The 24,339-nt window shown below is 42.6% G+C and overlaps 1 protein-coding gene across 4 annotated transcripts in view; it reads left to right on the top strand.

Annotated features, from left to right (window-relative positions):
- The window catches only part of camsap2a (calmodulin regulated spectrin-associated protein family, member 2a), a 44,243-nt gene extending 19,904 nt beyond the window's left edge, over positions 1 to 24,339 (top strand). The window contains exons 4-18 of one of the 4 annotated variants that reach the window (XM_079349645.1): positions 1,089 to 1,172; positions 6,124 to 6,156; positions 7,131 to 7,272; positions 7,721 to 7,860; positions 14,235 to 14,331; positions 14,523 to 14,619; positions 14,946 to 14,977; positions 15,108 to 15,177; positions 15,344 to 17,435; positions 18,475 to 18,611; positions 18,868 to 19,091; positions 19,631 to 19,703; positions 21,273 to 21,388; positions 21,774 to 21,892; positions 22,415 to 24,339. In XM_079349645.1, the coding sequence (XP_079205771.1) occupies positions 1,089 to 1,172; positions 6,124 to 6,156; positions 7,131 to 7,272; positions 7,721 to 7,860; positions 14,235 to 14,331; positions 14,523 to 14,619; positions 14,946 to 14,977; positions 15,108 to 15,177; positions 15,344 to 17,435; positions 18,475 to 18,611; positions 18,868 to 19,091; positions 19,631 to 19,703; positions 21,273 to 21,388; positions 21,774 to 21,892; positions 22,415 to 22,720 (3,762 nt within the window). In that variant the 3' untranslated portion in view covers positions 22,721 to 24,339. Of the gene's footprint in view, positions 1 to 1,088; positions 1,173 to 6,123; positions 6,157 to 7,130; positions 7,273 to 7,720; positions 7,861 to 14,234; positions 14,332 to 14,522; positions 14,620 to 14,945; positions 14,978 to 15,107; positions 15,178 to 15,343; positions 17,436 to 18,474; positions 18,612 to 18,867; positions 19,092 to 19,606; positions 19,704 to 21,272; positions 21,389 to 21,773; positions 21,893 to 22,414 lie in introns of all 4 variants that reach the window. The other 3 variants (XM_079349644.1, XM_079349647.1, XM_079349646.1) reach the window with 3 other exon arrangements.

The following is a 24,339-nucleotide window of genomic DNA, read 5'->3' as shown; positions in this document are numbered from 1 at the left end:
CTGAACCAGCTTGATTCAGATATTTCACTGTAACACTTTGTTCAAGTCAGTCAGCTTTGTTCCAGTTCCAAATGTGACATTTTGTCTGAACATTTCCTGTAATGACTTCTTAAACTTCTCTTGCTCTGATCAGCCTGTCTCACCATTTAAATCATGATATATTTACCTCAGTGCATTTGAAGACGAGGCATGTGTCAGCATTCTGTCGTCTTGGCATAATTGTGCAGCAGATACAAAGTGTGTCCACTTTAGCTCATTTCTTCACTTTAATCATTAAAACACATTTGTATTGGCAAAAAAACATGTTGAGGAAAAGATCTATCAGTACAGTATGAACCTGGATACACTGTGTAAATCAGCAGTTTTACTTTTGTACTTTTTTCCGTGATTTTTTTGACACAGCGTTAATGTACAGATGGCTCTGGCCCATTCACACAGTGCTGCAGAGTCCTGTCTGTTTACATTCTTTTAGTAGGAACACTGTGCTGCTGCCAGCTTCTGAGCTTTACACACACACTCACAACAGCTAACAGGTGTGGTCATGGAGTCGTGCCGGTCGAACATATTGCTCTCTGCTGGAGACGCTGTGTTTTCCAAAAAGTCCAGAAATCACCGTTTGAACAAGTGAAACCCGCTTTAGGTTGCTCTGTGTGAACTTCAACAGACATGCTGGACAAGCAAGCTGTCCAAAGTACAGGATTATGTGAGATTTACTTCAATTAACTCCACTCGATATACATCAGATTACGATCCAATTTTAATTGTTTTAGAAAATTTAAAAGAAAAAAAAAAAAGACCTCTGACGATGTATTCTTTTCAGGACAGACTTCTACCCTGATCCTTTATGGTCGAGACAGTCACTTAATCCTGAACTTACTTTGGTTTTACAGAACACTAATGGTAAATGGTCTTCTGACCGCTCAAAGCGGTCCAGTTGTTCCGCTGAGCCACAGCCGCCCATCCCACTGTTCTAGTTCGAACGTAATGCTGTTCCTTTTGTATTAGAGCCATATGTCTGAGATGAGTTGAGCTCATGATTTCTGCTGTCTCAAAGAGTTTGGATCATGTGTGTGTTCTCTCTCCGTCAGGTGAACGAGTATCTGAAAGACGTCTTCGTCCAGGAGCAGAGGAAGAAGGAAACGCAGAGCAACGAGCCTGCAGGGAGTCCTCGGGTGGGTGTTTTTGTTCTTTCCTTTCTCACACACTCTAACTACACATGATACACATGTCACCAGTTGAATGGACTGCTGCAAACGAGCAAAGGGAAATCAGTGGCTTCACTTATTGGACTTATCACAGTATTCTACTGGAGAGCGACGGATGCCCCTCCATGACTTCTTGTGTCATTTAAATATCTCGGGCCAGTTTCTTAAATCCTTTCAAGTCTCTGCCATCGAAGAAAATCACTCCCACATGTCAAAGCTTTGGCTCGATCTGTCTTTCTTTAATGAGAAAGACAGAGACTACTGGCCAAATCGCTTCAATCACAGCCGCAGTTTGTCATCCTGGAAAATATACAAGCTTCACTCTCTTCATCTGTGTGCTAACCAGCAGATCTGATTTAATTAGACGGGCCGTCATTTAGTGCGAGGTCACCCGTGTCAGGGTGCTGCCTGCTCTCCAAATGTGTTGTATAACTGAGTGTGGTATCAGCAGAGTGTGTGTGTGTGTGTGTGTGTGTGCTCTCTCACTCACTCACCTTGTCTTCATCTGTTTTTGTTGGAGTTAGGTGAAGCTCAGATATCACACATGCACCCTTAGGTTACCGTTAAATGCTGATTTAGTGATGAAAAAAACTTTTTTGTTTTCAGGGGCGACAGATTACAAACTCCGGTATTGTAAGAATAGCATAGAAAAGCTGATATACAGTTCTACATATTCATGTTTATTTATTGCATTGTGGTTATTGCAGTACTCCATTCGTTGATTCAGCGTGTAATTTCCTGTTATTTTGCTTCACATGCAGTTTTTTTTTTCCAGAGAGAAAAAGCATTGTGTGTTTTTTAAATGTTGCTGGGTTTTTTTTAACACTTTTTGTTGACCCCTGAAAGTCCTGAACCCCCCTCAACACACATTAGATAACCATGAGAGATTTCAGCTCTAATTCATTAGCAGTTCATCCCCCTTTAGTGCATCTCATTAATTTACTTTTTCCGACACTTCCCTGACCTTGATTTATACTCACACACTTCCTCTCCCTTTCTTTTCTGGCTCATGCATCCTTTCCTAGCCCCCTTTCTGTCACGGTCGACACACCATGACACAACTCTGCCAGTGATGTTGCTTTGGAGAAATGTTCAGAGAGTTAAGACGAGTTACCGAGGGGAAAATATCTCCAACTCTGTCCCTTGTGTTTCAGCCTGCAGAGCGCTGAAATGGAACCGTGTGTGTGTGTGTGTGTGTGTGTGTGTGTGTGTGTGTGTGTGTGTGTGTGTGTGTGTAGGTGTGTGTGTCTGTATCTGTGGTGTTTCCAGTCCTAGGGTTGTGCAGACTTGTGTGCTTGATGCTGATTCGACCGGTCAGTGTGCAGACGCGGCACTGCATGCCTCAGCTGTCCCTCATGAATACAGTTGCATAAAAAAAAAAAAAGTTATATGACATCATTTCATCATCAAACTTTTTTCATGCTTATTAAACAAGATTTCTTTTTTTTTTTTTAGAACTAAATGACTGAACTTACAATAGTTAGTTTTTTTTTTTGTTACCAGTCCGGTCCCTGTGTGTGTCTGACTGAAGCGTGGCTGCTCATGAAGTGTTCGTTTTGCCCCTGAGCCTTTTAGAGTTGGCCCTTCACGATCATCCCTTTGCCCTTGGCAGCTGAAACAGACGTGTGTGTGTGTTGTGGAGGACTTTTTGCACGTCTGGATGGTTACTCTCTCATCTTTCTTGACATTGTTTCGGTCCAATTTTGTCAGATCACCGTTCGAACCGTTTGGTCAGCCTGCAGCTGCTCAAACAGATTCTCTCTCTGTCTGTGCTTTTCTCCCCTCCAACTCTCTCACCTCCAATCTGGTTTTGAATGTTGTGAGGACGCTTGATGAATAAATTGCACGCGCAACACTGAAAGTTAAATCCAGACAGTGATGAAAAGTTGGCACCAATTTCAAGGTCTTGTACTGTCAGGGAGATGTTGCATAAAAACTGCTTACAGTCTTGTCTGTTAGAAAAAAACAGCGACTTTGCATCCATCAGTGTTTTGGTTTTTTTGGGGTTTTTTTTAAATTTGCACTAAAATGTGTCTGTTTATGTAATTTTCACATAAGCATATTGGTTATAAAAAAAAACTATTTTAAGTATCATTTCCGCTGGACCCAGTGAGTCATTGTTCTCTGACTTTCTCTTTGCCTCCTCTTCCTTCACAAATAGGTTTAGTTTGGTTGGCAGGTTGACAAACACTCAGCAGTACTTCTTTTTTTTTTAGCATATTTGAATCTGTTCTGAATCTTTCTGACTCATTTATTCCCCTTTTTTTTTAAATTCAGGCCAAAGAAAGCCTTAGCATAAGCGCCCCTCGATGTCCTTTGTCTGCTTTTATTTGTGTTCTTTATTTGGGACAGTGAAGAGAGAGAGAGAGAGAGAGCCAGGAAACTTTGGGAGAAGAGTATGTGGGTTGACACGCTGTGAGGGTCAGCCTGGGATGGCAGCAAGGACGGTAGCCTCTGAATACAGGGTGTGCGCTTCAACCCACGGGCGAAACCTGTCCCTGCTCAGCATCGCAGTAGCATGAGTTGGTCATTATGAGGAACAGAAACACTGTTCGAAAAGTCTGATGAACTTTGCAGTAATGAGCGTCAGTGTTTGTGAGGAGAGAAAAACCAATAATTGAGTGGGGAAAAAAAGTCAAAGAGAACAAAGTGCACTAATATGCAGAACTTAGTGCACTTCTGTTTTGTTGCTGATGTTTAGCATCTCTCCCCACCTGCCTCGACCTCCCCCTTTTGCACGATGACTGCAGTGTGAGTCACACAGGCGGGCTTTGTTTTCAGAGTCAGAGAGACCGCTCACCCTCATGGGACAACCGTGGGGGTTTTTTTTAGTTTAACCTACTGTCCTGCCCCTGAGAGGGGGAGGGGGGTTTTGTGGCGTTGGGACACTGAAGGCATCGTCAGGTCAGTGAAGAGGGAACTAATCAGATCAAGCAGACGTGTCTGGGCCTCACAGGGTGAGAGAGAGAGAGAGAGAGAGAGAGAGATGAGGTCAGGAGGATAGAAGAGAAGACAGACATAACAACTGTGTGTGTGTGTGTGTGTGTGTGTGTGTGTGTGTGTGTGTGTGTGTGTGTGTGTGTGTGTCTTCAGTCAGGCGGTGATGGATGAAGAAGCCTCTCCGTGGGGGTTTGATTGGTGGTTATAACAGATTTTAGACTCTGTTTGACCCTGCTTAGCCCGCAGTCTCAGATCACCCACTTTAGATGCAGACAGCCTTCATCTCCTTCACCTCTTCTTCTTTAAAGCCGGGCAGCAGCGTCCTTTCCTTTAAGACTTCAGCTCGAACCCTCTATAGGCCGTCAAAAATGTGATTGGATTCGTCATTGATCGTCTGATAAAGACTCAGCCTCCGTTAAAAGTTCAGTTCTACTTCTCTACGTATACAGTTTGATTCTGAGCTCAGAGTCTGATCCATGTCTCATGTCGTCATGCAAATGTTCAACATCGCTAACGCATCAGTCTTGACTTTATGAGGTCATGTTTTGGGGAGCGCTTGGCCTGAAGAGACAAATGGAGGGCGGGGCTTATGTCCCTCTGACCCAATGTCTGCCCTCTCTTCTCTATGTCATAGCACCAAAACTTATTGAAATCCAAGTCTTACTGCAAAAAGTGTGTTTCCAAAAACCCCGTGCAGCACACATATTCTAAACAACAGTTTGAATGCAGTGATGACAACTTGAGTTGCAAAGTCATATCTGTAAAAATACAATGCAGGAAGGAGTCAGAGCAAAGGGTAACTGTTACATCATTCTTTGTCTCCACCACCAAAAGATTACTGTTATTAAGTTATCTGTCAGTCTTTCATGACATGAGAGTAAACTTTAATAGGATTCTCAAACCTCATCAGGTTTCCCTCCTGATGGAGTCCCAGGCGTTCTCTCTTCACAGATCATGATTCATACATTAGCTGAATCCAGTGTGTTAGTATGATGACATTAGACTCTTAACTGGTCACTCAAATTAACATTCAGAGAACTGTGTGATTAATCACATCAGCGGAGACTAAAGACAAAGTTACAGTCCTCTGTCTGTCTGCGTTGTTTGTTGTTGGAGTTTTGGTTAAAAGCTCCTTTGAAGTTCAGCACTTTCAATCCATTTTGAGCAGCACTCACATTTGGCTCTTTGATGCTTCTCGGGTTAGTGCGGGAATTATCTGTCGAGCCTGTCTTCTCCCTGAACTGCAGCTTACATCGTCAGCGGGTCGCTGACAGGTTGCTTTGAATGAGACACTGGGGTTTGTTTTGTTTTTCTTGAAGGCCTTCAGCTGCTTCCCTTCTTTTTAGAGAGAATACGGCCGATACACAGATTTACCATATTCCACGAAAAGTCTCTTAAAATCCTCAGATTCATCTCGGCATATTAAAAAAAAACAATTGCTTTGCTTATTTATTTTTATTTTACAACATTTTTACAAATTGTTTATTTTCCAGTTCGCATCAAGTGTCAACGAGCGTTAGAGGAAAAGTCAAACTTCTAACACGACTCAAAAAACAGCAATAAAAAATGAATTCAATTCCAGATGCAGCTTTTTTTAACAGTGTTCACAGCTAAAAAAAAACTCAGTCTGTGAACAGATTCCTCTCACATGTTTTCAATGTGTCCTCCTGGTTGCTTACTTTTCATTTACAGCGCCATTTTATTTGACAGAGAACTTGGCGACCCCCAAAGCTGTGCTGCAGATGACTAAACTCTGATTCTGGGGCTGAATGAGAAGGACAGCATTTTGCAGCTTACAGGGGGTTTGTGTGGGCTGCTCAAGAACACACAGGTCCTCTTCCTTTGATCCCAACAGCTGCTGTCACGTCCTTTTATAACTAAATCGCATTACAAACTAATCTCACTAACAGCTTTGTCTTTGTTGTTGTTTGTCGTCTGTTTGTTTGTTTGTTTGTTTTTTCTTCTCGTGCTGCTGCAGTCTCCAACCAAGTGGTACATGAAGCTTGTGCCTGTAAGTCTACTAATCAGTGCTTCGCTCGTTCATCTGTGTATCCATAGTGACCGTCTCTCTGTCTGTGTGCTGATTTCCATCGTGTTGTCACATGTGCACGTCAACCTGTCGATTCACTGTTGCATAAACACATCTTACTTCTTCTTCACGTCACATTAACGCTTGTTTACTTTCGCTGCACACTGAACGCACTCGAGGAAATCCTGGAACGGAGCTGAACCCCAAAACAAAATCCTTTTCACCTTTTTTTTTTTTTTTCATAGAATTGCTTCATAAATGGATTGAAGCTCCATCACAAGTCCTTCTGTTTGAGGATGTGAAGGTCGCTGACAGCCGAAGTAGAAAAGACACCATGAGGAATCACTGAAGGGATTAGCCAAAAATAAATGAAAAAGCTTAATTTATATTAGATGAGATGGGACGTTTGAGAGCATTTGGCATGTAATTGTTTCCGAGTGTGTTTGAGTAGAAAGTCCTCCTCGTTATGAAGCTATTAGGCCGCAATCATGGCTGCAGCCAATTGGTTAAAATCCAGTGTACATTCAGACAGTTTTCATTTTTCATTACCTAAACATTCTCATCGTACAAATAAAACTTCTCTGACATCATACCATGATGCCTCACAAAGATGTCATCGTCTGGAAGAATCATCAGTGACTCGCTTCAGCTGCCTTGCTGATCAGGTTGATTTTCTTCTCTCAGTGAGCTCACTCTTTGTTTCTTTCCAACTATTTGGAACAGTCTCGGCCCCAGAGCCGTTCAGTCACCGTCACATATGAGTAGAACTAATGTGTCCCTCGTGTGTCCTGAAGTAGTTGATGCCGCTTTAAAGCGACTGCAAAAAAGCAGCTGTTGCACAATTACATTCTTCTTAATGACTGAAAAGGAAACAGGAGGACATGTTTAGCTCAGTAGGTAGGGTTTATACAACCAGGGTAAGAGGCTCCTGATTGTGTGTATTTCATGATCTGCAGGCTCGCTACAGGAAGGAGCAGACGTCCACCCAGCTGGTTCCCTGGATCCCCCCTGTGGACAACCTGCTGAAAGACAGCACAGACGGCTCAGCCCTGGGTGCTCTGCTGCACTTCTACTGCCCCGAGCTGCTACCTTTAGACGGTAACCACGCACACGCACACACACACACACCCCCACACACACACACACACACACACACACACACAGACAGAAAAAAGAGGGGATTCAGATTTTCCTTTTCAAAAACTTGTGGTCACAGTGTTTGGAGGTGACCTCTGAATGTCTCACTCAACAGATCAATGATCAGGAAACAAAATCCCCTCACTGTGTTAATGAAGTGTGACAGTGGCACCAACAAAGAAGAACAATCAATCAGACATAAAGATCACTCATCACTCTTTCATCGCAACTCCTCCCACAGGTTAATGTTACTTTGATTGGCTGGTCCTTCATACACACTCGTGCATTTAAAGCACATCCCCATTATTGGCCCTCAACACACTGCATGATCTGAAACCGCCGTCATCCACCACATTAACACTGACGTCTCTCTGACCCCGTCACCCCATGGCTCCCCCATTCCTCCCAGATGTCTGTCTGAAGGAGAACATGACGCTGGCTGACCGCCTCTACAACCTGCAGCTCATTCAGGACTTCTGCAAAGACAACCTGAGCAGCTGCTGCCACTTCAGCCTGGAGGACATGCTGTACGCCTCCTCCACTATCAAGGTATGGCCTCTGGCTGCAGCTCTAATCTGGCTGCATTCAGCACCAAGCTTCAGTGCTCCTATTTTGAATAATTGGAAATTGGATACTTGCTATTCAAAATGGAAAGTCAGTTACTGAGTATTTCTTCTTGGAGACTGCTGTAGTGTTTGTTTTTTTCATACTTTAGTTAAACACATTTTAATCCACTTTTCTGAGAGTGAAGGTTAATAAATCATAAAGATCATTTCAAAGACTTCTGGAGAGGTTTAGTTGCTGTCTGCCAAACAGTTCTCCCCTCTACAAATACTTTTTTACAGTCAGTGTGTGTGAGTCTGTGAGAAGTTTCTGGCAGGGTTCAAACTGCTGAACTACAGACTTTCTGAAACTTAGCAATTTAAATGTGCCCAGCGTCTGCCAGCAGAGAGGAGAAACATCAGTTGTTGTTGTTGTTGTTAGTATAAAAAGCAGCATGTGAGTAAAGGGGACCCCTGACTGAAATCTAATCAAGTAGTGCAAGTGTAAAGTAATGCAAAGTCTTAGTTTTTCACATTGACAGAATTAGTGACAAATCAAGATGTCAAGTTGTACGTATGTCAAGGATGGTTTCCAAATCCTCTGTGCGGTCGTTCATTCATGAGTTATTCTCGGTGAAAGCGATTAGAAAACCATACGGTGGTATGGAGTGAGAGAAGAGAAGTGAAAAGCTCTGTATAGGCCTGTGTGGTGAGTCATGCTGTGGAAAAACCATTCAATCCAAACTCTCTGTCCTCCCCCAGCACGAGCTCAGCGCGCTGTGCTCAGCCTCCTGTCATTACATGTCTGCATGTCTTTTTTCATTCTTTCTTTATTTCCTCACTTTACTTCATCCACAATTCTCCTCATCCAATCTACTTTATAACTTTGCCTGGTTTTTTCCTTTCTCATGTCCTTGTTTACTTCTTACTCCTTTTGTACTTTTCTCTCTCGTCATACTTTGTCTCGCTGTGTCAATCACTTATTGTCTTTATCATGGACTCACTCTTCATCTCTCCACGGTTTATATTCTGTCCTACATTCTTCTGCTCACGCCGACATACCTTCTGAAGTCAGTGTCACGTCTCCTTGTGCAGCTGTGAGGGTGTCTGCTGCTGATGTGAGATCGTTCATTGCAGCTTCTTGCTTTATTTACGTGTGAAGTTGCTGCCTCTGCTATGAGACAAAATGAGCCCCTGCACTCGTTTCCTTTCCTCAACCAAAAGAAAAATTGGTAGAAATGCTGCACATACTGGACTACTGTCCGGCTTGAAACAAAAAGAGAGTGCTCTTCTTATGAGAAATTCACAACTCTATACTAGTTTTTATCTCCCACATGGTTTCAGTTTGGGGTTCTGCCTTGTTTAGTGACACTTTTTGGTTCTCAACAGCTCATTTTCTTGTCATCAAACGTTTGCTCTTTTTTTTTCGTTTAAAGAAAATGTGGCGAGAGAGATTGAATGAGAAAAAAAGTTTGAGAAACATGTCTTTTGTTTTTTTCATGCATTATATCTAAAAGTCAAAGGTGTTGGTTCCCAAAAAAGATATTCTAGCTGCGTTCATGTGTTTTTCTCGTCTGACTTTGCAGAAAGCTGCAGCCGCTGGAGTTCACAAATCCCACGACATCCAAAAACAGCCACGGTCACTATCTCACCACACAAAAGGCACAACAGACCGCAGCCATGGTTTATCACTATTCATCTGGTGCTTTAGAGTAGCTCCCAGTCTGTGCTGTGTGTTTATATTTAGCTCTGGCGTGGCCATCTCACTGGGCTTGCCTGAGAGCTGCATAAGCAGTAAAAAAAAGAGTTGATGTGTCTGAATGACTTTGACTGCATGTCCTCTGATGGAGACTGTTGTTTCAGCAAAGACTGCAGAGACAGTTTACTGAAAGGACAAACAACAACAAGGCTGTCTAAATGGACTAAAAAGCAACAAGCCACGCTGATTTGAAAAGATGTTGTTGGTGCAAATGAGGATATAGACAAAAGACATGGTGGTCAGTAGCCATTGCAGCATTGATGCATTGTTATTATTGAAATAGATGGATAGATGGATAGATAGATAGATAGATAGATAGATAGATAGATAGATAGATAGATAGATAGATAGATAGATAGATAGATAGATAGATAGATAGATAGATAGATAGATAGATAGATAGATAGATAGATAGATAGATAGATAGATAGATAGATAGATAGATAGATAGATAGATAGATAGATAGATAGATACTTTATTGATCCCGAGGGAAATTTAAGTTCAAGTAGATGAGGAAAGTTATACATCTAAATCAAGCTCAAGGCACTCCAGGCCCAGAGACCACACACATCAACTTACAAGACATTAAATTTAAAAAATGAAACCAGACAGCACCAGCTGTATTTTGCTGACACTGATATCACAAAGGATAAATTCAAAGCCAGTGTTACAGAGTTATAGCCTGAGAGTGCAGTCACAACTGCATACAGAACCAGTTAGATTCAGTTAACCTTGACCCAGTTTGCAGGCAGCATGTTGTGTATGTCGGAGCCCGTCATGCTAATAGAGACCTTGTTATAAAAGCCCGAGCAGAGACATTTGGCGGGCGGGAATATGAGAGAGGTGTTGATGCAGAAGAGACGAGGAGGAGCGATAACACTTGACACCAACAGAGAGCTGGAAGCAGTTAGAGACGGGATGGAAGAGACTGAGGGGGGAGCAGAGAGAATGAGAGACTTGGTGATGTGTTTAGACATGTTCTGTCACTAAAGCAAACACACACAGGCACAGACACCATTATAAATATCACACTGAGCACAAAGTCCTCCCTCCAAACGACTGATTTTTTGTTCAGTGCTAAATCCAGCCTCATGTAATAAAGGCTTCCACCAATAATAACACTATTATTGACCTAGTTCCTATTTATTTATTTATTGTTCACTGTTTTTTGGTATAGAGACAAATATCAGGCCAGTTAACTAATGCCACAGAATAATAGTCAGCTAAACTTAATACCGTAAAGGTCCCATATTAAGCACAGAAACACACACACACACACACCAGTCTGTCTAACACCTCTGTGTCAGATTCCTTTGGCTTCTTTGTGCCTGAATGTGTAGAGACCTGCGCACAAAACCTACAGAACCAAAGACTCTCTAAAAAAGAACCTGTTGTATGTTAGATGAAGTGTCCGTCATTATGTTGTATGTCCATGTACGAGACAATAGACCTGCGTGAAGCACCCAACCCGCGAAGAAACAGAATACACACATTAATTAAGGACCTCCTTTCCTGATGAAAACCACGCTAGTAAATCACGTCAAACTACTCCCATTTAGCAGCTCTTCATTTAATTAATTCACTGCACATCTACATTACCATCTGTGGATCCGAGGAGAAGAAATGAAATACAGCAGCTTTGGGCTCTTAGCCAGCTTTTGCTTCTTCTTCTTCTTCTTTTTTTTTTTTTACCAGGAGGTTTAAAGCAGACATGCTGAGGTTGCCTCACAGAAAGGCAATTAACAAACTGACTTTGAATTCATTTCCGTCGCCTTTATATATCCCTATGTCTGCTTTTTTCCTCTCTATAGTTTGACTAAAAAGGCAGTAACACTGTGGCTCATCTAAAAAAAAGTGGCACAAATGAACCACGGCTAAATTGTTTGAGACAAAGTCAAACACAGACAAGTCCAAGTCTTTGTGTTAAAAACACAGAGCTGCATTGCACTTAAGTCATCAGTCGACAGTGAGTTGCCGTGAGTCTAGCTCCAGGATAAGCACCACCTCCTAGACCACCAGCAGGTTAAGAGGATCCTGTGACGTTCAAGTTCCGAGTCAAAATGTCTGTTCATCAATGTTCACTGAAACTCTGCAACGTCAAGCATCAAGTCAGTAGATGTGGTTTTTTTTTAGTAGATTTTGTTCTTTACTTTAAAGTAATTTGATGTTAAGTATCAGGGTTTTATACAAGAAACTGAAGGAAGTCTGGTAAACTTGGCTGTAAATCAAGACAGTGGGGTTTTCCAGACTGGAGTGAGACTGACTGCCAGGCGGCAGGACCTACTGTACATCCTATAATCAAGCCTCTGGCCTGATGATTGTTGACACTAATGCCCAGTGAATGCTCAGTGAGTCTGAGCATGGAGTCTTGCTGACTTAGATACTGTAATCTGTTGGTTGTTTATTTGCAATCTATTATGTGCGGTTTAAGGCTTTCATACGCTGCACTCTGCCACTGAATTTAAATATCTATGTGTGCATGTGCAGAACATGCAGGATGGGCTGCTTGTGCCTAAACCTGCAGAATAGATATACCACAACCTTCCTTAACCCCAAGAACTCGACTTGTAATCACCTTTTTGGACGCTGTCTTCATCCTAAGACTGGCACTCAAATCTCCAATCAGCCGGATCTGGCAGCGCTGCATATCCGTCAGAGGGTACGAGTGCCAGTCAACAGGAAGGTCGGTGTGCTGGTGGTGCTGTGGTTGGTTGTGAAGGGATCTGTGCGAATGTGTGCGACTGCTGACGGAGGGTATTAAGCGATCACACTCACACCTGGTCTGTCTGTAGTAGTCAGTCGGACAGATGGGAAGAGGGAAGTCAGGTTGGGCTTTCTGCCACCAATCTCCGCTGGCTGAATGAGAGCAGAGCTTTGTCTTTGCTGTTTCTTTTTTCCATTTGACATATTCTGTTTGACTCTTTCTTCCCTCTTTTTTGAACAATTGAGGATTACTTTGCAAAGCCAAACCATGTTCAGGTAACTATCATTTTGGTATTTAACTATATAAATGTCATATTAAAGATATATTCAACTCCGGGCTTATAATGAGGGAAATATTACAGAAAACCTCGATGTGAAGTCAAACAGATGTAAAATAGTCTTTACTGTTTGTTTTTACTTGAAATTGTAGTAAGCAGCTGATCACTGTGCTTTTAAAAAATGTTTTGTATGATAATAATATTCAGCTTGACTTTAACCACTCTGTAATGCCGTGTATAACAGCTTCCCACATCAGATCACTGTGGGAACTACTGTACAATCCTTCTCACAGACTTGCAGCTTTAATGTCATTCAAAAACAAAAGAAAGGTCCAGTAACGGTAAAATGGTGCAGTACCACCCAAGGGAAACTACTGCTTCTGGTGTTAATTGCTTCTGCCCCTCCTGGTGTGCTTTTAGGCTGCAGCCGGGGTTGTTGGGGGGGGGGGGGGGGGGGGTGGCGTAAGTTGTGTATTGTGTGCATGCTGCATGGTAGAGCAAAATGTTGCTGATGAGGTGAATCAGGTATCTTTCAAGCTGAGCCATGCAGCATTGTCTTTGTCTGGAGAGCTCGGGGCTGAGGGCGGGGAGGGGGGCGTGTTTTTTCTCAAGGTCGCCACCAGCCTCACTGCACTCGTTTTGCATATGTGTGCACATGTGCTTTTATAAGAGAGTGCCGGCATGTTCACTACAGAAAGTCCAAGCATGTCACAGTACTGGATTTAATGCTAATTATCTCACTGTGTGAAAGTGAAAACAATCAGCCTGGGCTGTATTAACTTCTCAATGCAACATATCCTGTTTTTATTGACGGGATCATAAATCATCCTTTGCCTTCTTACATTTGTCACGGACAGTACGTAGGCACAAAAAAATAAATAAATAAATAAAAGCACAGGATGAATATTGGGAAAATACAAGTCAGAACTCTGAGCACCAACGAGACATTGACCTCATTTCAAAGTGGACTTTAAAAAGCAAAGATCCCTTCAACACGCCACAGCCAATCAAATTCATGTTTTCTGGCGGATGGCATGATGTTGATTGAGAACAGCAGAAAATAACCGACCTCGATCTTATGAATTAGGTTAATACCTTAATCCCACCTCTCTACTACCACAGGTACTACTGACATTGTCATGTAATTGGCAAATTAGCTTATCCAACATACAGTAATCCATGATGTTCGTCACAATAGATAAGCTAACAAGGGTTTGAGCAGTGTGAAAGGCTGTCTCCTTCTCAGTCAGACAATTCTTTTTTTTTATGACTGAAGTGTTGATTTTCATTTAAAACACCTTAGTGAAAAGGATGAACATACAGTACATCCCCAAAGCAAATTAATCTGCTGTAGGTTGTACTACCAAGCAATCGCTTCTTAAGAGGATACTCTGTGAAATGAAGCACTGTTGGTGAATTATTAATATGCAGCTGGAAGATTCACATCACACTCATCACCTCAGGTGTCTCGTGAAGGGCTCACAGAGACACCTACTGGAGAGAGGGGTACAATGTAATCATAAGTGGTAGTATGAATAGATGGAGAACACATCTGCTTGTTTTCATTCAGATTGACGTAATCTGACGTTTCATAGCAGGTATTTAAACTTACCGGTACTCTTATGTCATTCTTTCCACAGAATAACTACCTGGTGTTTATGGCAGAGCTGTTCTGGTGGTTTGAGGTCGTCAAGCCTTCTTTTGTGAAACGGAGAATGTTGGACAATGAAGGCACAGGCAAGTCTAAAATGTATACAATAAATGTCCTCATAGAGACATTAATAAACAGCCGTGTGGTGTCAAAAGAATTGGTCGCAAGTGCTTTTTGTGTATTTATTTTCCACAACATCAACATTTACCTGTAGTTTCCTGTTGCTTTTCATGGAGTAAACAAAGTTTGATTATTTGTCCCTGTTGCGTCACCTCAGAGCACTCATCCTTGATGAAGAATATTCCCGCCATCCCCATCTCCAAAGCAACAAAGAGGAGCTTCATGGAAAGACCCCCGAGTCCTGAAAGACCCAGGTACAGTCGTTTTAAATTCAGAGAGATCAATACAATGGTGCCTCTTGTCTCACGCTAACATGATGTTATTGTACGTAATGTAAGTTGTGCTAGGATTTGCTCTGAAGCCAGATAGGTGTGGGTTCAGTAGTGACAGATCTAAAAGGAAGGACTTGATGATGATTGTTAATCGAAGATAAAAGCATTTAACCCCCAAAAGAAGAGATGAGAACAGCTGACAAAGTGAATTCCTTTTCTAAGCACCAAAACTAAGAGGAACAATGGAAGAGTATTTGAGGAATATTTTATTAAATGTGTTTTTCTTCGCTCTCTTTTTCATTCTGTAGTTTGCCCCTCCGACCCCAGCCCAAGAAATCAGGTGACTTGTATTTGTGTTTTGTTGTTTTCGATTAAAAAAATAGTCAAACTTGATAAGAATATCATCAAATAAAAAGGTTTTAATACAACCTCTGTTTCCTTTATGCTCTTTGCGTTCGCGTGACATCCAGGAGAAATCAAGAGGTCGACCTCAATGTCCTTTGTTGATGGCAACCTGGGCACTTGGCCCAAAGAGAAAAGGTTGGTGACATTGCTGTCAAGGCCATAGGTAGCTTGTTAAAGATCCAATTCCCAAGGAGATATTTGATCATTCTTTGGAAGTAAAGCAAACAATAAGGGCCGCTATGAGATCTGACGTTTTCTTTCTTTTAAAAAGCCTTTTAAAATGTGTTTTTATTTTCCTAAGGTCTGGGCCTTATGGAGTGTCTTTTGACATTCCCTTTGACAAAGATGACTCCGCTCCTGCCTCTCTGTCCTCCACACGTGGCATAGTCAGATCAGTCAGCACGGATGATGGATCTGGATTTAGGGTCCAGCACCTTCCCCGAGGAATGAAGCGTAACCTGTCCTTCCAGCCAGTGAACGGTCAGAGTATCGGCATTGAGGAGGAAGGATGTCCAGACAGCCTGGCTGGTGTGGAGCACATTAGGAGAGCGTACCCCAATGGGCATGGAAGCGCCATGGCAACTACTCCCTCCATTGAGGAAGCCCTAGAGATCATCCACAGCCCAAATCGCCCCCCTGTCGAGGGGACCAACAGCGGATTCTTTCTGCACAGTCAGGGCCACAGGGCCGGTGTTGACGGCTTGGAGCCGGTGTCAGAGTCAGAGTCTAAAGGGCCTCAGAGCACGACAGACACAACCGAGGTTGACACTGGCATCCATATCCGAACAGAGGACATGTTGGATGAGGATTCCTCCCTGAAGGACTGCTCTGTGAACATGGACCTGGATATGGACACTCCAAGCCCCTGCACAAGCAGCCAGAGCAAATCCCCCTCAGGAGTGAAGATGACAAGCTTTGCCGAGCAGAAGTTTAGGAAGCACAGTCCATCAGCGGCAGACTCGGGGAGGTGCAGCAGCAGCTCCCTCAAGACCACTCCTGAGGGCTCTGAGTTTTGCCTTCCCTTATCCGTCTCTTGGGCCCCAACCCCTGAGCACAGCCCCGTCCGTCAACAAACCACACCTCCCCTCACCGCGAAAGCTTCCCCCACTCGTGTACAGCTTCCACCCAACGACCCTGCTCAGGTCATGGCCACAGAGATGGTACAGCTGAGGATGAGGCTAGAGGAGAAACGCAAAGCCATTGAAGCGCAGAAGAAAAAAGTGGAGGCTGCTTTCACAAGACATCGGCAAAAGATGGGCCACTCTGCCTTTCTCAATGTGGTGAAAAGAAAAGGGGATGGGGCTGAAGGAGGGAAAACTGACGGAGAAGGCAAGGCAGTAAGCACAAGTCCTACCTTTAAATTTGGCAGGAGCAAGGCGGACACACCTGATGGGGCAGAGCAAAGCAGCACAACCTCCTGCTGGACAAAGTCCCACGGTTCAGGAGAGGAAGGTGGGCAAAGCCAAGTTCAGCCAACCGAGGTAGATCTCACTGAGTATACTCATTCCATAGAGAAACTCAACCATTCGTTAGCTTTCCTCCAGACCGAGATGCAGCGACTGGCTCAGCAGCAGGAAGTGATCATGGCCATGAGGGAGCAACAACATCAGCAGGCGTGGGTAATCCCCGCCACGCATACAAACCCATCACCGCAAAAACACGGTCGAGCCGGAGCTGTCACGCGATCCTCAGGACCCTCTTCTCCCGCCGACTCCCCTCGTTCAACCCATCGTTCTCCAACCAGCATCAAACGCAAATCGGCCTCCTTCCACTCACGTAATCCTCGCACCGTTCGTCCCAGCGAGCTGAAGCTCGCTCCTTACAACCGAGTCCTAACTGCCCCTCAGTCTGTTGACAGCATCCCAAGGTTGCGCAGATTTTCTCCCTGCCAGCCCTTGTTGAGTTCCTTTGTTTACATGGGGGAGAATCCTGAAACCGTCAATCTCGCAACCGTCGACTCAAATGACGATAAAAACAAGGAGACAGAGTCAGAGCTTACAAATATATGTGTCGCAAACACGCCTCCGAGTTCCCCCAAACGAGAACTAACAGAAGAACAGTCAGCCAAAGCTCAGGAAACAGAGGTGTACGGACAATGCACTGACACGGAAACAGCTGAAGAGAACGTTCTGACATCCGATCTCAAACCTTCCTTAAGGTCATCGTTTCCCGAGGTCCTGGCCCACCCAGTGCTGGAGACCTTTACGGTGACACCAACAGAGATTCCTCCCCAGCAGGACGACTCAGGCCAAGTCAAGAGCAGCTTGATCGAGGTTCCTCTGTCAGTAGTCAAGCCCCTGGAGGATCTGACGCTGGAGGATGAGCCGGAGATACAGCAGGCGGTGGAAGGCTCGGAGAACGATCAGAAGATGTGTCGTGGTTTCTTCTTTAAGGTGGGTCCATCTCTGAAGAACTGTCGCCCTCGAAGCAAAGAGTAATGAAACTTATTGATTAATTTCCACGTCATGTGTCTAAATATTGTTTGTACACTTGTTATAATAACTCCAACAGTTAAAAAAAGAAAAAGAGAGATAACATTGTTTGTCTCAAACAGATTTTTCTTAATTCAAACAACTGATTGTAGACCCTGGATTGTAAAAAAAAAAACACACATCATAAAGAATCAGGTCATAAATAATGTAAATGATGGAATCAACAGTCTGTAGCAACCAGATGATACCTTAAAATGCAGCACGGCAATTAATGGAAAAAAGAAAAACAAAACAAAAACCCTCGGCTGTGTCTACTCTGGTTTTTAACATGAAATCATTAATGTTTGAGGACGACATGCCCTCATCTTCCCAGGTCTGAGTTGTAATATGGCCTGCTAGCTGGAGCTCAGGGCGTCGATGTAGGTCATAAAACTGGGGCTGTTGTGAATAATTCAGGCACAGCTGTAGAAACGAGGGGCTGGAGGAGACCTGAATAGATGGCGAGGAAGATGCTGCTGAGGGATGAGCAAAGGAAGTTCGCATGGAATGAAAGTGTTTGTACCGAAATGAGCAGCTTGCTGTGCCTCCATTGGAGTAACTGGTCTGGGATACAAGTTTTTGATTTAGTTGATTTCCATGCTTTCAATGAAAACACACCGGAGCACGAAGAAGAGGGTCGGTAACATTCGACCCATGTGTCTAAATTCTCCTGCTCTCTTAGCTTTGCTCAAATGTTCATGCAGACTCTACTTACTGCAATGACATGTTGTACACTGCCCATGCAATAATGAAGATCATGGTTTATTGTTGTCCCATAATTTAAAAACATATGAACAACTAATACTCAGTATTGCTTCTTTATCTGTGCCTTAACTTGGAGCCTGTAAAACACTCATTTATATAATGACTGGCTGAGCCTGGGTTTCTACAGTTTTTACGACACATATAACCTCAAACAGGGAGAACTGTGACTGACGCTGTTTCTTCCTCTGTGACCCAGGATGATGAAAAGGCAGAGCAGAACATGGCTCAGAAGAGAGCGGCACTGTTGGAGAAAAGGATGAGGAGGGAGAAGGAGACCCAGCAGAGAAAGATGCAGCTAGAGGCAGAGTTGGAGCAGAAGAAAGAGGAAGCTCGGTATGTTGTCTCACCTGGAAAAGTAAACACACAGTTTAAACAATCGACACTCATGTCCTGGCTTCTTCACACAGGATAATGAAATCGAAGTCAACGGTTTAGATTTGTTTCATCACTGCAGTAAAGACCAGTGTCGTGGTACACATCTGCATCAAACATCCAACTCATCATTATACCAGTCCTAATCGCTACAGGAAATTACACTAGTGCTATGCTCCATGAAGACTCATGTATTAAAAAGTTCTGTCTTGTTCAGACTGAAAGCTGAGGAGGAGCGTGTCAGGAAGGAGGAGGACAAGGCGAGGAAGGAGTTCATCAAGCAGGAGTATCTCAGGAGGAAGCAGCTGAAACTGATGGAGGACATGGACACTGTTATTAAACCTCGACCTGCCACCGGGGCCAAGCAAAGGCGGGGACGGCCCAAATCCATCCATCGCGACATCATGGACTCCCCAAAAACGCCAGTCAGAGCCGCTACAGGTAACCATGGAGATAGCTCATGCACAAACCCACCCCATCTGTTGTGTATGTGTCCTGCTGCCACTTTGGTTTGTGCCAAAATGCATCACACTCAATCCTCATGTCCTATTTTGTGTTCCATGTCGACTTGATACAAAAAGAATATTGTTATGATATGCAGTATATTACTCAAAGACTTGATACCTACCAGGAAGTAGTAAAAAAAAAACTACAGTCGGGGTTAAACCTAATTTAATTTAATGATGTTTAAGATTACAAAATAGAATGTTTTTTAAATCCAGTGAAATTAAGAAATGACTTTTTTTATGATATGATTCCATATTTATGCATGTCTCCATTCATTTTGTTTATCCTACCCCATCTCAGAGTTCATCGTAGTCCTAGCAATGATTATGCATTGCTCTGTCACAGGGCTGGCACAAAACAAAGTAGACACCCTGGTGTGGTTATTAGTCATTGTGTGTGTGGGTGTGTGTAACCATGTCGTGCTGTGCCAAATCTCATCTCACATCCAGGTTCACGACAACGTGTCTTTTCAGTCTCCAGCTTGTCCCTCGCGTCGCTCAACCTGGGAGACAGCGACAGTGTTCACTCTGAGAAGAGGACGCCCAGGTGAGATGTTGTTACAGTTTCACGGCTGTTGTCACATTAAGCATTTTTATCCCTGTTTGTTATTGGCTATATTGTCAGAGAGTGAAGTGTCAGCAGCTGGACCTTCAGTCAATCTTGAGGATTATGGAGGAGAGAAAAATAAAAGAACACAGACCTGGCAAACAACTTATGCATTAATTCCTCATTTAACCAGTTTCTCCTGCTTAAAGAATTACAGTATTGAGCTCTTGTAAATAAGCATAAGGCCATGCATAATATACTGAGTAAGTGCATGCATATACTGAATTAATAAACAGGGCAGGAAAAATGGTGCTGTAATGCCCTCTTTGAATCGTACTCCATGAAAGAAAAATTAAAGATGTAACTACAGGTATTAAAAACACCTTCTGTGCTATTACTGCTTCAAATTATTGCAGTTGTTTTAACAATGATGACTTTTATGAACGTATACATTTTGTGTGTAATTATTTCTCAGACTCTTAACGTTTCCTCTGCATTCTTCTAACTCTTTATCACTCTTTCCCCCCTGCTGTTTCACACTTGCCAGAAGTTCTAGTTTAGCCTCTGGCAGTCTCTTCTTCTTTCTGAGCTCTCCTAAACTAAGAAGGAGAAGGTTAGTTTTTTTTTGGCTTGGCAGTTAAACCTTGAAGCACTTCACGCTGTGCTCAGACCAATCCTGCACATGAATCCTGCTGCACGCTCGTTTTTTTATCGGGGATTGTTCGTTTTTAAAAAAAAACGTACGATTCAAGAAGCATTGTCACCATAATATGTCAGTTCTCTTATCTCGGGCCCTCGTCTGCTGTGCCTTCCTCACCAATCTACACTCCTGCCCTGGCTTCTTCACGTGTGATCAGGAAATCTAAGTCGACAGTTTAGATTTGTTCCATCACTACATTTCGTGGTAAACATCCGAATTATCAAGTCATTCAAACCAGTTTCTTCTTTAAACATAAGAGGTAAAGAGAAAAGTCCAGTTTATATACCCTTTAGGAAATTAAGATGACTTGTTAACTTGGGCAGTTTATGTTCACGAAAAAAGCACTACAAATTATTATTTATTTTTTTTTTTTGCTAACAAGGCTTTGTGCTCTTTTCTCTTAAAAAGCTTTATACAACACTTAGCATGAGCTCTTCTCACTCCTTATACTTGTAAATATATTGTCTACATGTATTCCTATGTGCCATACAGGGGGACATATATTTCAGTGGTCATCCAGAAGAAGAAATAGTTGCTGCAGTGAAATTGATTGACCTCTTTTATTGAATGTAAATGAACCACACTGCTTCACCTCTCTGCACTCACTGCCTGTGCTTGCAAGCTTTGCTTCTTTGGTAGAAGGATGAACCACACAAAAACTACAAAACCCAAATCCCCCAAATGTTTGCTGAGATAGTACACGCTGCTTTCTCTGCAGTATTGAATGAATCCATACAAACATGATGTAGTCAGGGGATGGGGAAAAAATCAAGTTGTTTCCTGCCCTGCCTACACGATAATGTGCTGAGTGTTGTGAAACATTTCCAAATTCCAAAAGTGATTCATTAAGTGTACATGTTGTGTTTTAGGCCAGATTCTGCTGATGGCTTCCTGTCTCCGAGTCGTTCCAGCAGCAGGAATGGAGAAAAGGACTGGGAGAATGCATCAACGACCTCCTCCGTTACATCAAACACAGAGTACACAGGTGGGAGAACACGTCCTCTGTAGCATGAGTCTTCAATGCAGATGTTATAGTTTTCAATTATATTGATAGGCTATAGTTTAGGCTTAATAGTTGGAATGATGCATGTCGTTTTACAACATTAAATTAAATAGTAATATTAGAGAAGACACCAAATGAATAAGGTTTTAGATCTCGTCGAACAGCATTCTATTGCTGTTGTTTTTGTGCCACAATGGCCGAGTCCTTTGTCAGTCTGCTCGACTCTCTGCTACCAGTAGAAATCTCTATACATGATTTATGAGAAAAGAGAGTAAAAATAGGGAGGGAAGTCTTTTCTTTGACAATACTGGAGGAGTTGCCATGACAACCGTCTCATCCCCATGTTCTCTCCTCCGTCCTCATTCAGGACCAAAGCTGTACAAGGAGCCCAGTGCCAAATCCAACAAGCACATCATCCAGAATGCTCTGGCCCACTGCTGCCTCGCAGGCAAAGTTAATGAGGGGCAAAAGAACAAGATCCTGGAGGTAAGTTCATGGAGATCTGGGCACCGCAACCTCCCTTCAATTCAGTGGATTATAATCGGACATGTAAACATTTTCTCTCTATATATTTCTATATATACTGTATATTCTGAACTCCTTGGTTTTGACTGGTGTAAGGAACTTTGAGTTTTGGCGCCCCCAATGGACAAAGTGGTAACTCTTTACTCTGTGCTGATTTTGTGCTGTACATGCATAGGTAGTGTTTTCTGACAAACTATGTAATCCGACTTTATTTTAAAATGCAATTGTATCACTCATCAAGAATCTTTTTACAGCAGCATACTGTTAATCACTTAATCTGACACCTACCCTGACACAGTGGATTCATTCATTAACAATGAAGAAATAATCGATCTTGCCGCTGTTTTTCTTGTTTGCTTAATTATATCATAGAGAGCCTTCAGTATTAGTTTCCTTGTCTTATTCAAAGCTCTCAAAAATATCCCCACAAGAACTTGAAGTATATCTGTCCCTCATACTGTATCTCTCTCCTGAACTTTAAAGGAAATGGAGAAATCAGAGGCCAACAACTTCTTGGTTTTGTTCCGAGACGCTGGCTGCCAGTTCCGCTCACTCTACACTTACTGCCCAGAGACGGAGGAGATCAACAAGCTGACAGGCATCGGCCCAAAGAGCATCACGCGCAAGATGATCGACGGCCTTTACAAGTACAACTCGGACAAGAAGCAGTTCAGTCAGATACCAGCGAAGACCATGTCGGCAAGCGTGGACGCTGTGACGATCCACAACCACCTCTGGCAAACCAAGAAGCCAGCTACCCCTAAAAAAGTAGTGCCTGCCCAGTCCTAATAGAACTTGACACCTTAAACATCATCCCCCCTTTAAAAGGAACAAATCCATTTCAGTTTGCACTTCACTGTACATATCCATAAAGATTCAAGCACCTGCAATGCTAGTTAGATGAATGCATATTTGTCTTTTTTTAATGTCTGTTTGTTTCTATTATTGCATTTGTGTCCTTGTATCTCCTCCTTACTACGGACTGGACATGATTGCACTCAAAGATTATGAACAATTGGAATGTATTCCACAGTCAAAGAATATTGTACATGCTCTTTACGTTTTTAGAGATTGTCACGTTTGAGTCCTCTTAAGGCATGTGTGAGTGTTTTTTGTTCATTATGTGCCAAACTGCAAAATAAGAGACAGTATGAATGCTAGGACATTTTATTAGGTACCCTGAAGCACTGAATGTTTTTAATTCAAGCACAGATGACTTGTTTGTTTCATGAACCTATTGATGTGTGGCCTTGTGCGCGTTTTTGTGTCAGCGTGTGAGTGCAATGAGGTGATTGTAAGACTGCGTGTATATAGAGAGGGGGGTTTTGTATTTGGAAGAACACTTTTTTTCTTCTTCATGTGTTGGTAAAGCAGTTTGTATATTATGGTATGTACAACTACAAAGGGCCAAAAAGTGATTGCATACAGCTAGTGTTAGCCGCACAGTACATGTGTGTTCAACTCTACAAAGCAAAGCGGTTTTAGCTTCTTTTTTTTTGTCTTTTTTTTTACAATCCATTTTGAGACAAAGTGATTTTAAAGAATGCCTGATGTTACTCTAGATCACTGGTTCTCAACCTGTCGGACAATGGGAGCTTGGATGTTTTAGGTTTGGGGAAGAAAATGTCTAACATACACGTGCTGTCATGTAAGTAAGTAATTCTTTATTTATATGGCACTTTTAAAACACTTGGTTACAAGGTGCTTCACAAATGGAATATAGAAATGGAACATAAATAGATCACACAGACGAACAAATTAAAAACAGGAAAACATACACATAAAAAAAAGTTACATGAAGTCTACACAGGGGAATTTTTTAGATGCTTCTTGAAAATGTCCAAAGATTCTGCAGATTTTGCAGATCTGATTTGTGTATAAATGATGTATCGAAGTTCATTTTCAGGTCGTTGAAAGCTCAAGGTGTATTTCAGTATTTGCATAGAGTTGAAGGAGAGTGTAAATACGAATAATCTCTTCAGGTTCAAGGTGGAATCTGGCTTGTTTACATTGCAAGGTAATGCATCAACCAAAAAAAAGGTTGAGAACCAGTGGTTTACTGCTTGTGAACAGCAGATTTGTGAACAAATGAAACAGCTCACTACTTTGATTTCATTTTTAAACGCCTCCTGCTGCTGTATGATGAAGGATCTTTGCAGTAAACTACTCACAAAAAAACACTCAACTACTAGTTTCAGGAACAGATCTGGTGTTTGTGTTGTACTCCCTCTCTGATCTTCATTGTTTTGGATAAGAGCGTCTGCTGAATCATCCGTAGAACATGACAGATTCACCTCAGAACTGTTCCTCTCCGAATCAATGTACTGATTTGAAATGAAGCTGTTACATCCTTTGCCACAAAGTATTAAATTAATCTCTTTCACAATGGGGTTGATCATTTTCACAAA

The sequence above is a fragment of the Symphodus melops genome (assembly GCF_947650265.1).
Source record: "Symphodus melops genome assembly, chromosome: 8".
Classification (NCBI taxonomy): domain Eukaryota; kingdom Metazoa; phylum Chordata; class Actinopteri; order Labriformes; family Labridae; genus Symphodus; species Symphodus melops.
The sequence above is the reverse complement of the archived record's forward strand: the minus strand, read 5'-3'. Positions and strand labels throughout refer to the sequence as shown.